General features: G+C 40.3%; 1 protein-coding gene across 2 annotated transcripts in view; it reads left to right on the top strand.

Moving 5' to 3' along the window:
• HYDIN (HYDIN axonemal central pair apparatus protein) overlaps positions 1-15,094 on the top strand; it is a 348,607-nt gene that overhangs the window by 181,471 nt on the left and 152,042 nt on the right. Inside the window, exon 23 of one of the 2 annotated variants that reach the window (XM_068527442.1) lies at positions 6,649-6,663. The exons of the other annotated variant lie outside the window; for it this stretch is intronic. Within the exon in view, the coding sequence (XP_068383543.1) occupies positions 6,649-6,663 (15 nt within the window). The remainder of the gene's footprint in view (positions 1-6,648; positions 6,664-15,094) is intronic. 2 annotated transcript variants of the gene reach the window in all.

Below are 15,094 nucleotides of genomic sequence, written 5' to 3'. Positions count from 1 at the left end.
GCACAGCAATGACGACCCAACGCAGCCAAAAAACAAATTTTTAAAAAAAATTTTTTTTCTAAAAAAAAAAAAAAAAAGAAAAGCAAAGTTCATTCACTAGTTCCCACAACTCAAAAGTCCAAGTTCATTCTGGCTTCTGGCCTAGCTTAAAGCAAGGACTCAAACAGTGTTACTGGAGACAGGGTCCCTGTCTCAGCTCTGCTCTCCGTCATGAGTTAGCCGCGTTCTCGGATCAGCTTTTCTCCCGTGGTCACCAAGTGCTGCCAGCGCTCCCGGGGCCATGTCTGTGCAGATTCTGAGCCACTGGAAAGGAACATGAGCCTTGGTCCCAGAACTTCCAGGAGATGCTCTCTGATGGGACCATCTTAATCACCTTTCCTGTCCCCTCCCCTCACCGGTCACTGTCAGGGGAGGACGAAGCTCTTGATTAGCATTGGCCTGGCCGTGTGCCCCACGCCAAGCGCTGCAGTGATGACCTCAGAACCCCATGGACTGAAGGGGTGGGAGTGGGGCAGATCTCCAGGCAAAAACTGCAATATAGGAGAAGGAATGCGGGAGAGGCAGGCGGCACGCCCCTATCAGTGTCCACAGGGGACCCGTCAGTGCAGCCACAGCGCAGCCTTCATCAGTGGGGGGCAGTCCGGGGAGGCGAGTCTGGGCAGGTAGGTTGGCAGCAGTGTGTGAGAGGCCTGGTATTCCATGATAAGGCACTTAGACTCTTTCTTGGAGGCAGTGGTGAGATTTGTAATCAAGAGGGTGACAGAGTCAGGTTTTTTCAGAAAGATAACCCTTAGCAGCATTCAGCACAGTTGTCCAACCCCTCCTTCCTAAAACACATTCCTTTCATGGCTTGAACAGCACCATACTCTCCTGCTTTTCCTCTTGTCCCCTCGACTGACTACTTCTCATCTCTCGGCCAGCAGCAACTCTGCTGGAGTCATAGGACGCAGGGCTCCCTCGTAGGCCGTCTGCTCTTCCTGGAGTTGCACTCACCAACAGCTTCACTTAGCCCCAGTTGTAGAGGCTTCTGAATGCGTATCTCCACCTAGACCCCTCGGAGTTCCAAGTGCATCACCTTCTTGACGTCTCCTCCTGGATGTCTCGCAGGTGACTCGTGTCCAGCGTACCCCACTCCAGTCTCAGGCTCTCCCCTGCCCCCTCCCTGCCTCTCCTACAGGGCCTCTGTCCCAGTAAATGACATCACTGTCCTGGGAGGCATCCAGATTCCCTCCTCTCCCTTACCCCACGCATCACATCCATCACCAAGTTCTACCTATTCCACCTTCTAAAAACCTCTCATTCCCATCTCCACGGTTGTTACCCTAGTTGAAGCCCCAATTGCTCCTGCCTGGACCATTGTGACAGCCCCTGACTGGGCTCTCTGCCTCCACTCCTGCGCCACAGTCCATCACCCCCTCAGCAGACAAGCAATGAGCATGTCACTGCCCTGGTTTTCAGCTTTGAAGGACACCCATGCTTCTTGGGATAAAGTACAAAATACTCACTGTGTTCTTCAAGGCTCAGCATGTGCTGCCCCTGAATTCCTCTCCAGCTTCTTCTCACTTTGCTCTCCCCTTACCACACTGACTTCTTTCTATTTACCCACCATGCCGGCCTCTTTCCTGCCCAGTGGTGGTTTGCTGTCTAACTGCCCTCTCTCTACTGGACGTTCTCCCTCACCTAGTTAGCCCTGCTGCCTCACCTAGTTAGCCCTGCCGCCTCACTAAGTCTTCAGCTTAAACTTCCTTCCCCAGGAAGCCTTCTCCGAGACCCTGCCCTACCCAAGGTCCCCTGTCATAGGCACCAGTAGCCTATCTCCTTGGTGACTCATCACATTTGCAACTATGGCTAATGGTCAACTTCCTAGCTGGCACTTAATCCCCATGAGACTAGGGAGCACATCTGTTCTGTTGCCTCTGGATCCCAGAGCCCAGCACAGTCCAGAGCACAGAGTAGGTCCTCAGGAGGTATCTTCTAGTTAATCAGCTGCTCTCCCTGCCCCTGGTGTTTGTAGTGAGAGGAGAGTCGTTTCATAACTGGTTTAACATTCTTTTCTGTTGGCTTCCTGGCACCTGCCAAATGGAAAGGTTCAAGGCATAAATATCACCTTGAAGAGAGAAAAAAATGCCACTTGCTGTCTAGACAGGCTCTGTCTGTGCAGCCCGTCAGAAAAACATGAACCGCACATTGGCTAAAGGTCACTTTTATCAGATATACCAACACGAACCTTTCTTTTCGAATCAGAATTCTTCTAAGCCTCACAACTAGTAAAAGAAACAAAAGCATAAAAGAAGTTTTCTTCTTCTTTTATTAGGCAGGATATGAGGAGGCCTAGACTCTCAACATTCCTGCCTGTCACAACACGTATACATCACACGTGTGTGTGCGCATGCATGGGTACATGCATGTCTGTGCATTTGGGAATGAGTGTGCGTGTGTGTGTGTGTGTGTGTGTGTGTGTGTGTGTGTGTGTGAGATTTTGTAGGGAATTCTGACTCAGACATTCAAAGCATCTCTCTTGTTTGAGCATATTTTTGGTTCCAAGTTGGCCCTCATGTCACACATAAGAACAAAGAGAGGAGTAAAGTGGGCAAGCATGTTAGGTAAGCACTCCGTAAGCCAGTCATTGCCTTAGAAACCCACTCATTCATGCGAGTCCACGTGCATGACAGAGTTCTAGGCTGAGTTTGATAGATACCAGTCCATGCGCTCACACGTACACAAGTAATGAGGAAGCTGGGAGGGCATATCAGGGCTGGGCATGGCTGCCGCTGGCACAGTAGCACTGCAGAAACGTGCCCTTTCTTCGGCCTAACTGCTTAGCCGGATAAGAGCACGATGCTTTGTGGCATCTGTGTGAAAGGGGAGCACAGGGAGGCCCACACTGAAACCAGGCTTTGCTTTTAAGAGACCAAGCAGATGCTGGCTCAGCTGGCATCTGTGCCCAGACTCAGAGCTGCAGGCTGAGGCGATGTTAGAACTTGGAGCATGTGGGCCGCATGGTCCCCAAGGACAGCTTTGCCTTTTTGCTTCCAAATCAGATTATAAATAAACCAAATACAAGAGCCTAAGGGAGCCCAGCCTGACAGCAAAGGAACATGTGTTGTTCTCACACTGATTTTTCTGTGATGAGCATCAGTTGTCCAATATTGTGATTGGAAGAGGAGGGTGGAAGGGCTGGAAGTGGGGTGGAGGGTCCTTATCGCCTGGATGCTTCTGTCTGTCTCTTCATCACCCCTCAATTTCTCTTGCTTTGACAGTGGAACTTTTTAAAGACCTGGTATCGGTGGTAGTTGAGGTCCTGGGCTGTGGAATCAGACATGGCTGGTTAGAATCCCAGCTCTGTCCTAAACACATGACCCCGTGCCCTGGTTTACTTACCTGTAAAATGGGGATAATGCAGAAACCAAAAAGACTTGCTGTGAGCACTAAATGTTTATAAAGTGCATGTGTCTTTGAGATGACACATGAAGGAATAATCTGAACTTGGTGGCTGTTTTCAGATCTCAAAGGGTCCCTTCTTCTCCATTCCTTCCCACCAAGTGCTGCTAAGTGAAGCACTCCCCAGGATCCTAAAGTGTTGGAACCATAGGGTCCTTAGACACCAACATGATGGACTCAGCCCCTTTTCCTTCTGAAGGATAGAAAATTCCTTTCCTGTGCCAGGCCACATTCATCAAGGCTGAAGCCAGGCCCTCAAAGGCCACAGTCCATGTGTGCTCAGGAGGGCCAGGCCCAGAGTGTCCTCTGTCTTCCCCACCACTCCTCCCTGCAGCCAGGTAAGCCCAGACCCATGATCAAGGACCTGCCCCTGCTTTGCCCAAGGGCCCAATCAAGAAAACAAAAATGTTTAGGGGGAAAATAAAACATGGTTCTTCACTTCTCTTTCAAAACAAAAATAATTTTACTGAATCCCATGGGTCAGGCACTGGGCATCCTTGCACCCCAGCCTTCCAGGGCTGCTCAGTGTGCTAAGAGTCTAGCCTCTAAGGCAGCCTTCTACTCAGCCGCCTGCCCCATGTGACCTTGGTGGATGGCTGAGGGTCCCTGAGCCTCGGCTTCCTTGTCTGAAATGAGGGTGATTATGACGGCATCTCCCACATACGGATGTGGTGAGGATTGTCTCAGCCCCTACTGCAGAGCTCTTGGATCTGTGTGTCACATAATAAATGCTCAGTAAGTGTCAGGTGTTACGGCCATTCCTTTATTGAGGAAATTGAGTGGATTGGCACCCCTGTAATGCTAATACAGGACCTATTTGAGAAGCAGAATCCCAGAGGTGGCTTGGAAACATCTCCTGAAATCAGTCAGAAGCCATTTCAGGGCACAGAGAGGCCTCACGGGGTCTGAGGGCCGCAGGTGTCTCTTGCTAGCTTGAGCTTCTGTCCCTTCAATAAATATCCCTCTGTCTTCCCCACAGGCCCTGCACCTCTCAGAATCCTTCAAGCTTCTGCAGTTGTATTTTTTTTCCCACCTCCCAGAGTTTAGATAAGAGACAAAAGCGAGCGTGGAGCCTGGGGTCTAGAGGGAAAGCAGTTCTGATGAGGGAGCAAAAAGGGTCAAAAGAGGGAACAGAAGTGTCCACAGCTGGCCTCAGGCAAAGTGCCAAGTCAAGCTCTTATGCCCCTCCCATCCCCTTTCTTCCCTAACACTCCCCCTGCTTGTACTTGAGCCAGAATGACAGTTTAACAGCCCAAAGAATGAATCCAGTGCAAACAGGGGCTATCCCCCTCGCCTGTATTAGTTTCCTGTTGCTGCTGTAACAAATCACCATAAGCTGATGCTGGCAGGAAGTAGACAGCACACCTAAAGTCTTAGTCTAGATGAGATTAAGAAAGGTAGCAGAGGCCTGAAGGGACAAGGGATGAGAGTCTTAACCAGAACCTCTGTGGCCTCCCTTACCAACTCAAGGCGTTATGTGACCTGCTCTTCTGAGTCATGTATGGCTGAGGGTTGAGGGGAAGTTGACCTTAAGAATATTCACTGAGCAGTAGGGCAGAAGTACTGGGGGTTAGAACTTCAACAGAGTATTTCAAAGGGGACCGATTCAGCGCATAACAGTCTTTAATTTAAAAAAATTAAATCAGTAAATATGTGAATAAACATTTGAAGAGTAAAAAGGTCATGGTATCAGAAGCCCATGAGTCAGGGAAATGGTAGCAATATGACTGGAAAATTCTGCAGGGCCAGGTCAGGTCTGGTGTTGTAGGCCATGCTGAGGAGTTTGATTTTTTCCAAAATGTAGTGAAAAGCCATGGAAGGGTTTAAAGTAAGTGAGTAAGAGAGAGTGACATGGGCTACCATGGACCAGAGTCAATAGAAATGATAGTCCTTAGACTAACAGAACTGCAAGAGGTCATTATCAAAGGGGGAGCAGGCTCATTAAAGGCACTTCTACTGGGTATACTTAAGGAAGAAGGAAAATTATCTCAGACATATGTCTGAGATACAAGAAGGATTTCTGAACTAAGAAAATGGTATATTATGGGTAAAATTAAAATACCATTAACTACATAAAATAATAATGTAAAATATTAATATAGGACTGAAATACTATATAGTATGGAAGGGGAGAAATGAAAGATTTTAGGTCTTTGAGTTGTTCCAGAAGAGGGAAAAGGTAAGCTTTAAACATAACTTTAAGTAAAGAAAAGAAGTAAAAGTATTTTATTACTAGAAGAAGAAAAAAAGTGAAGGGGAATAATATAGTCAATCCAAAATAAATTAAAAATTAGGGGAAGGAGTGACATGGAAAAGATACACAGAAATAAACAAAAATTACAAAATAAGATGATAAAATAAATCCAAATGTATCGGTAGTTGAAATCACTGTAAATAAAACTAAGGAAATGATTGTGCTTCTGGATTTTACTCACAATTATTTTAAAAAGAGATACCTGAAAAATAAGGATACAGTAATATAAAAGGATGGGAAAAGATAGAACAGGCATATAATGGAGGGAGTTCTGAGGAAGCTATGAAACATCAGTTAAAATAGACTTCATTTAAAAAAAATTTTTATCGGGGTATAGTTGATTTACAATGTTGTGTTATTTTCTGCTGTACAGCAAAGTGAATCAGTTATACATATATATATATATATATATATATATATATATATATATATACACACTCTTTTTTAGATTCTTTTCCCATATAGGTTATTACAGAGTACTGAGTAGAATTCCCTGTGCTATACAGTAGGTCCTTATTAGTTATCTGTTTTCTATATAGTAGTGTGTATATGTCAATCCCAGTCTCCCAGTTTATCCCTCCCTCACCTTTCCCCCCTGGTAACCAAAAATGGACTTTAAAACAAAAAAGCATTACCAGAGGTCAAGAAGGTTACTAGGTCAATTCACCAGAAAGATATAATAATCCTAAACTTCATACATCTCAAAACATAACTTCAAAATACATAAAGCAAATCAAATCCCCTCTCTTTAATAACACTCTCTCGAGCAGACAGAAAATCAGCAAGACTATATAGCTTACATTGCTGCATGTAGTAGCCACCAAGCCTCATGTAGCTATTTAAATTTTTTTTTAACTTTTTAAATTAAAAATGTAGCTCCTTAATCACACTAGCCACATTTTAAGTGCCCAGTAACCATGTGTGGCTTGTGGCTGTTGTACTGAGCAGCACAGATACAGGCCATGTCAGTCACTGCAGAAAGTTCTATTGGACAGCTCTCCTACAGACAATTCGAACACAATTAACAGGCTCCATATAATATATGTAGAACACCCCACTAAGAAAAAACTCTTTCAGCCCTATGGAACACTTATGAAAAATTACCATATACTAGGGCTTAAAGCAAATCTCAACAAATCTGTTATGTTAGAAATCAATAACAAATATATATTTAAAAACAAACAAGTAAAGAACATAGACATTTTAAAATACACTTCTGAATAACCTATGAGTGAAAAAAATCACAATGAAAATTAGGAAATACTTAAGATTGAATGATGATGAAAAAAATCAGTGGTAATGAAGCTGAAGTGTGCTTTTAAAAAAATTTTATTGGATTATAGTTGATTTACAATGTTGTGTTAGTTTCAGGTATACAGCAAAGCGGTTCAGTTATACATATAGATATTTTCATTCTTTTTCAGATTCTTTTCTCATATAGTCTATGACAAAATATTGAGTAGAGTTCCCTGTGCTATACAGTAGGTCCTTGTTGGTTATTTATCTTATGTATACTAGTTTGTGTATGTTAATCCCAAGCTCCTGGTTTATCCCTCCCCCCCACCCCATGCTTCCCCTTTGGTAACCATAAGTTTGGTTTCAATATCTGTAAGTCTGTTTCTGTTTTGTAAATGAGTTCATTTGTATCATTTTTTAAAATTAGATTCCACATATGAGTGATATCATATGATATGTCTTTCTCTGTCTGACTTCACTTAGTATGATAATCTCTGGGTCCATCCATGTTGTTGCAAATGGCATTATTTTGTTCTTCTTTATGGCTGAGTAATATTCCATTGTATATATGTACCACATCTTTTTTATCCATTCCTCTGTTGATGGATATTTAGGTTGCTTCCATGTCTTGGCTATTGTAAGTAGTGCTACAATGAACATTGGGGTGCATGTATCTTTTCGAAATATGGTTTTCTCCAGATATATGCCTAGGAGTGGGACTGCTGTATCATATAGTAGTTCTATTTTTATTTATTTATTTTTAATTATGAATTTATTTGGTAATTTTATAATCCTCTATTGGCATATACATTTTTTTAAAATAAATTTATTTATTTATTTTATTTATTTTTGGCTGTGTTGGGTCTTCGTTGCTGCACACAGTCTTTCTCTAGTTGCGGCGAGCAGCGGCTACTCTCCGTTGCGGTGTGCGGGCTTCTCATTGCGGTGGCTTCTCTTGTTGTGAAGCGCAGGCTTTAGGTGTGCAGGCTTCAGTAGTTGTGGCACGTGGGCTCAGCATTTGTGGCTCACGGGCTCTAGAGCACAGGCTCAGTAGTTGTGGTGCACGGGGCTTAGTTGCTCCGCGGCATGTGGGATCTTCCCGGACCAGGGCTTGAACCCATGTCCCCTGCATTGGCAGGCGGATTCTTAACCACTGTACACCAGGGAAGTTCAATAGTTCTATTTCTAGTTTTTTAAGGAACCTCCATACTGTTCTCCATAGTGGTTGTACCAATTTCCATTCCCACCAACTGTGTAGGAGGGTTCCCTTTCCTCCACACCGTCTCCAGCATTTATTGTTTGTAGACTTTTTGATGATGACCATTCTGACTGGTGTGAGATGATACTTAATGGTACTTTTGATTTGCATTTCTCTAATAATTAGTGATGTTGAGCATCTTTTCATGTGCTTTTTTTGGCCATCTGTATGTCTTCTTTGGAGAAATCTCTATTTAGATCTCCTGCCCATTTTTTGATTGGATTGTTTGTTTTCTTGACATACAAACAGCATGAGCTGTTTATATATTTTGGAGATTAATCCCTTGTCAGTCACTTTGTTGTCAAATATTTTCTCCCATTCTGTGGGTTGTCTTTTAGTTTTGTTTATGGTTTCCTTTGCTGTGCAGAAGCTTTTAAGTTTAATAAGCTCCCATTTGTTTGCTTTTGTTTTTATTTTCATTACTCTAGGAGGTGTGTGCAAAAAGATATTGCTGTGATTTATGTCAGAGAGTGTGTCCTGCCTATGTTTCCTTCTAAGAGTTTTGTAGTGTCCGGCCTTACATTTAGGTCTTTGATCCTAATAAACTCCATTTTGAGTTTATTTTTGAGTATGGTGTTAGAGAATGTTCGAATTTCATTCTTTTACATGTAGCTGTCCAGTTTTCCTAGCAGAAGCTAAAGTGGACTTAAATGAAGATCTGTAGTCTTAAATCAGTGGTTCCCAACTGAAGGTAATTTTGCCCCCCAGGGGACATTTGGCAATGTCTGGAGACATTATTATTATTATTATTATTATTATTATTATTATTATTATTATTATTATTATCATTATTGGCATCAGCATCATCATAACCAGGGGGAGCTACTGGCATCTAGTGGGTAGAGGCCAGGGATGCTACTAAGTATTTTTCAATACACAGGACAGCCCCCAACAACAAAGAATTATCCATTCAAAATATTGATAGTGCTGCCATTGACAAGCCCTACTTTAGAAGCTTATGTTACAAAAGAAAGGAGGCTGAAAATTCAGTTGAACATTCACAGCTATAAAAGTTGGGTAAGTAAATAAATAAATATAGCCAAAGAAAATAGACAGAAGGAAATATTGAATGTATGACCAGAAACTAATGAAAGAGAAAATTAAATAAAATACAAAGAATCAACAAAGCCAGGAGTTGACTGTTGGAAGAGACTATTAATAAAATTAACAAATTCAGGCAAGACTGATAAAGGAAAAAAGAAGACACAACCATTTTAGGAATACGCAAATGATATAACTACAGTTGTAGCGGATATTAAAAAGGTGAAATTTTCATAAGTAACTTTATGGCAAAAATTTGAAAAATTGGATAAAATGAATAAAATCTTAGAAAAATACAACTTATCAAAACTAACTTAAAAAAAAAAAAAAGAAATCCCAGCTTACCCTTCCCCCTCCCTGTGTCCTCAAGTCCATTCTCTAGTAGGTCTGCATCTTTATCCCAAGTGGCATGGACATATATACACTACCAAATGTAAAACCGATAGCTAGTGGGAAGGAACTGCATAGCACAGGGAGATCAGCTTGGTGCTTTGTGACCACCTAGAGGGGTGGGATAGGGAGGGCGGGAGGGAGGGAGACGTAAGAGGGAAGAGATATGGAGATACATGTATATGTATAGCTGATTCACTTTGTTATAAAGCAGAAACTAAAACACCATTGTAAAGCAATTATACTCCAATAAAGATGTTAAAAAAAAATCCAAATGATCTTTTAATCACTGAAGAAATTGAATACATAGCTTCAAGTCTTACTATAATAAAACACTAGTTCTGATAGACAAAGGCAAGTTTTTCCAAGTATTCAAGGAACAAATAATTATTCTAAACATACACAAATTCTTTTTTTATATTACTTATTTTTTATTGGAGTATAGTTGATATACATTATTGTGTAAGTTACAGGTGTATAATATAGTGATTCCCAATTTTAAAGGTTATACTCCATTTATAGTTATTATAAAATATTAACTATATTTTCCATGTTGTACAATATATCCTTTTAGCTTAATTTATAACAGTTTCTTATTTTTGTTATTTTTTTATTCTTATTTTATAACATAATAGTTTCTACCTCTTAATCCCCTACCCCAATATTGCCCGTCCCCTCTTCCCTCTCCCCACTGGTAACCACTAATTTGTTCTGTACATCCGTGAGTCTGTTTCTTTTTTGTTATATTCACTAGTTTGTTGTATTCTTTACATTCCACATATGTGATATCATACAGCATTTGTCTTTCTCTGTGTGACTTATTTCATGTAGCATAATGTTCTCCAAGTCCATCCATGTTGTTGCAAATGGCAAAATTTCCTTCTTTTTCTATGGCTGAGTAATAGTCCATTGTCCATATATACCACATCTTCTTTATCCACTCATCTGTTGATGGACACTTAGGTTGCTTCCATATCTTGGCAATTATAAATAATGCTGCTATGAACATTGGGGTGCAGTATCTTTTCAAATTAATGGGTTTTTTTCCCATATATACCCAGGAATGGAATTGCTGGGTCATATGATAGTTCTATTTTTAATTTCTTGAGAAACCTCCATACTGTTTTTTGCAGTGGCTGCACCAATTTATGTTCCCACCAACAGTATTTGAAGGTTCCCTTTTCTTCACATCCTTTCCAACATTTGTTATTTGTGTTCTTTTTTAATGATAACCATTCTGACAAGTGTGAGGTGATATCTCATTGTGGTTTTGATTTGAATTTCCCTAATGATTAGTGATGTTGAGCATCTTTTCATGTGCCTGTTGGCCATCTGCATGTCTTCTTTGGAAAAACATCTATTCAGGTATTCTGCCCATTTTTTTAAATACCTTTATTGGAGTATAATTGCTTTACAATGGTGTGTTAGTTTCTGCTTTATAACAAAGTGAATCAGCTATACATATACATATATCCCCATATCTCCTCCCTCCTGCCTCTCACTCCCACCCTCCTTATCCCACCCATCTAGGTGGTCACAAAGCACTGAGCGGATCTCCCTGTGCTATGTGGCTGCTTCCCACTAGCTATCGGTTTTACATTTGGTAGTGTATATATGTCCATGCCACTCTCTCACTTTGTCCCAGGTTACCCTTCCCCCTCCTCGTGTCCTCAAGTGCATTCTCTACGTCTGCATCTTTATTCCTGTCCTCCCCCTAGGTTTTTCAGAACCTTTTTTTTTTTTTGATTCCATATATATGTGTTAGCATACAGTATTTGTTTTTCTCTTTCTGACTTACTTCACTCTGTATGACAGACTCTAGGTCCGTCCACCTCACTACAAATAACTCAATTTCGTTTCTTTTTATGGCTGAGTAATATTCCACTGTATAATGTGCCACATCTTCTTTATCCATTCATCTGTCGATGGACACTTAGGTTGCTTCCGTGTCCTGGCTATTGTAAATAGAGCTACAATGAACATTGTGGTACATGACTCTTTTTGAATTATGATTTTCTCAGGGTATATGCCAAGTAGTGGGATTGCTGGATTGTATGGTACTTCTATTTTTAGTTTTTTTAAGGAACCTCCATACAGTTCTCCATAATGACTGTATCAATTTACACTCCCACCAGCAGTGCAAGAGGGTTCCCTTTTCTCCACACCCTCTCCAGAATTTATTGTTTGTAGATTTTTTGATGATGGCCATTCTGACTAGTGTGAGCTGATACCTCATTGTAGTTTTGGTTTGCATTTCTCTGATGATTAGTGATGTTGAGCATCCTTTTGTGTGTTTGTTGGCAATCTATATATCTTCTCTGGAGAAAAGTCTATTTAGGTCTTCAGCCCATTTTTGGATTGGGTTGTTTGTTTTTTTGATATTGAGCTTCATGAGCTGCTTGTAAATTTTGGAGATTAATCCTTTGCCAGTTGCTCCATTTGCAACTATTTTCTCCCATTCTGAGGGTTGTCTTTTCATCTTGTTTATGTTTTCCTTTGCTGTGCAAAAGCTTTTAAGTTTCATTAGGTCCCATTTGTTTATGTTTGTTTTTATTTCCATCTCTCTAGGAGGTGGGTCCAAAAGGATTGTGCTGTGATTTATGTCATAGAGTGTTCTGCCGATGTTTTCCTCTAAGAATTTTATAGTGTCTGGCCTTACATTTAGGTCTTTCATCCATTTTGAGTTTATTTTTGTGTATGGTGTTAGGGAGTGTTCTAATTTCATTCTTTTACATGTAGCTGTCCAGTGTTCCCAGCACCACTTATTGAAGAGGCTGTCTTCTCCATTGCATATTCTTGCCTCCTTTATCAAAAATAAGGTGACTATATGTGTGTGTGTTTGTCTTTGGGCTTTCTATCCTGTTCCATCGATCTATATTTCTGTTTTTGTGCCAGTACCATACTGTCTTGATGACTGTAGCTTTGTAGTATAGTCTGAAGTCTGGGAGCCTGAATCCTCCAGCTACGTTTTTCTTTCTCAAGATTGCTTTGGGTATTCAGGGTCTTTTGTGTTTCCATACAAATTGTGAAATTTTTTGTTCTAGTTCTGTAAAAATGCCATTGGTTAGTTTGATAGGGATTGCATTGAATCTGTAGATTGCTTTGAGTAGTATAGTCATTTTCACAATGTGGATTTTTCCAATCCAAGAACATGGTATATCTCTCCATCTGTTTGTATCATCTTTAATTTCTTTCATCAGTTTCTTACAGTTTTCTGAGTACAGGTCTTTTCCCTCCTTAGGTAGGTTTATTCCTAGCTATTTTATTCTTTTTGTTGCAATGGTAAATGGAAGTGTTTCCTTAATTTCTCTTTCAGATTTTTCATCATTAGTATATAGGAATGCAAGAGATTTCTGTGCATTCATTTTGTATCCTGCTACTTTACCAAATTCATTGATTAGCTCTAGTAGTTTTCTGGTGGCATCTTTAGGATTCTCTATGTATAGTATCGTGTCATCTGCAAACAGTGACAGCTTTACTTCTTCTTTTCCGATCTGGATTCCTTATATTTCTTTTTCTTCTCTGATTGCTGTGGCTAAAACTTCCAAAACTATGTTGAGTAATAGTGGTGAGAGTGGACAACCTTGTCTTGTTCCTGATCTTAGTGGAAATGGTTTCAGTTTTTCACTGTTGAGAACGATGTTGGCTGTGGGTTTGTCGTATATGGCCTTTATTATGTTGAGGTAAGTTCCCTCTATGCCTACTTTCTGGAGGGTTTTTATCATAAATGGGTGTTGAATTTTGTCGAAAGCTTTCTCTGCATCTATTGAGATGATCATGTGGTTTTTCTCCTTCAATTTGTTAATATGGTGTATCACATTGATCGATTTGCGTATATTGAAGAATCCTTGCATTCCTGGGATAAACCCCACTTGGTCATGGTATATGATCCTTTTTATGTGCTGTTGGATTCTGTTTGCTAGTATTTTGTTGAGGATTTTTGCATCTTTATTCATCAGTGATATTGGCCTGTAGTTTTCTTTCTTTGTGACATCTTTGTCTGGTTTTGGTATCAGGGTGATGGTGGCCTCATAGAATGAGTTTGGGAGTGTTCCTCCCTCTGCAATATTTTGGAAGAGTTTGAGAAGGATAGGTGTTAGCTCTTCTCTGAATGTTTTCATGTTTAGAATTTTCCTGTGAAGCCATCTGGTCCTGGGCTTTTGTTTGTTGGAAGATTTTTAATCACAGTTTCAATTTCAGTACTTGTCATTGATCTGCTTATATTTTCTATTTCTTCCTGGTTCAGTCTCAGAAGGTTGTGCTTTTCTAAGAATTTGTCCATTTCTTCCAGGTTGTCCATTTTATTGGCATATAGTTGCTTGTAGTGATCTCTCATGATTCTTTGTATTTCTACAGTGTCAGTTGTTTCTTCTCCTTTTTCATTTCTAATTCTGTTGATTTGAGTCTTCTCCCTTTTTTTCTTGATGAGTCTGGCTAATGGTTTATCAATTTTGTTTATCTTCTCAAAGAATCAGCTTTTAGTTTTATTGATCTTAGCTATTGTTTCCTTCATTTCTTTTTCATTTATTTCTGATCTGATCTTTATGATTTCTTTCCTTCTGCTAACTTTGGGTTTTGTTTGTTCTTCTTTCTCTAATAGCTTTAGGTGTAAGGTTAGGTTGTTTATTTGAGATGTTTCTTGTTTCTTGAGGTAGGATTGTATTGCTATAAACTTCCGTCTTAGAACTGCTTTTGCTGCATCCCATAGGTTTTGGGTCGTCATGTTTTCATTGTCATTTGTTTCTAGGTATTTTTTGATTTCCTCTTTGATTTCTTCAGTGATCTCTTGGTTATTTAGTAGTGTATTGTTTAGCCTCCATGTGTTTGTATTTTTCACAGATTATTTCCTGTAATTGATATCTAGTCTCATAGTGTTGTGGTCAGAAAAGACACTTGATACAATTTCAATTTTCTTAAATTTACCCAGGCTTGATATATGACCCAAGATCTACCCTGGAGAATGTTCCATGAGCACTTGAGAAGAAAGTGTATTCTGTTGTTTTTGGATGGAATGTCCTATAAATATCAGTTAAGTCCATCTTGTTTAATGTATCATTTAAAGCTTTTGTTTCCTTATTTATTTTCATTTTGGATGATCTGTCCATTGGTGAAGGTGGGGTGTTAAAGTCCCCTACTATTACTATGTTACTGTCGATTTCCCCTTTTATGGCTGTTAGCATTTGCCTTATGTATTGAGGTGCTCCTATGTTGGGTGCATAAATATTTACAATTGTTATATCTTCTTGGATTGATCCCTTGATCATTCTGTAGTGTCCTTCTTTGTCTCTTGTAATAGTCTTTATTTTAAAGTCTATTTTGTCTGATAGGAGAATTGCTACTCCAGCTTTCTTTTGATTTCCATTTGCATGGAATATCTTTTTCCATCCCCTCACTTTCAGTCTGTATGTGTCCCTAGGTCTGAAGTATGTGTCCCTAGGTCTGAAGTATGTGTCCCTAGGTCTGAAGTGGGTCTC

Source organism: Eschrichtius robustus, chromosome 19 (genome assembly GCF_028021215.1).
Source record: "Eschrichtius robustus isolate mEscRob2 chromosome 19, mEscRob2.pri, whole genome shotgun sequence".
NCBI lineage: Eukaryota > Metazoa > Chordata > Mammalia > Artiodactyla > Eschrichtiidae > Eschrichtius > Eschrichtius robustus.
This window is presented reverse-complemented; position numbering and strand designations above follow the sequence as displayed.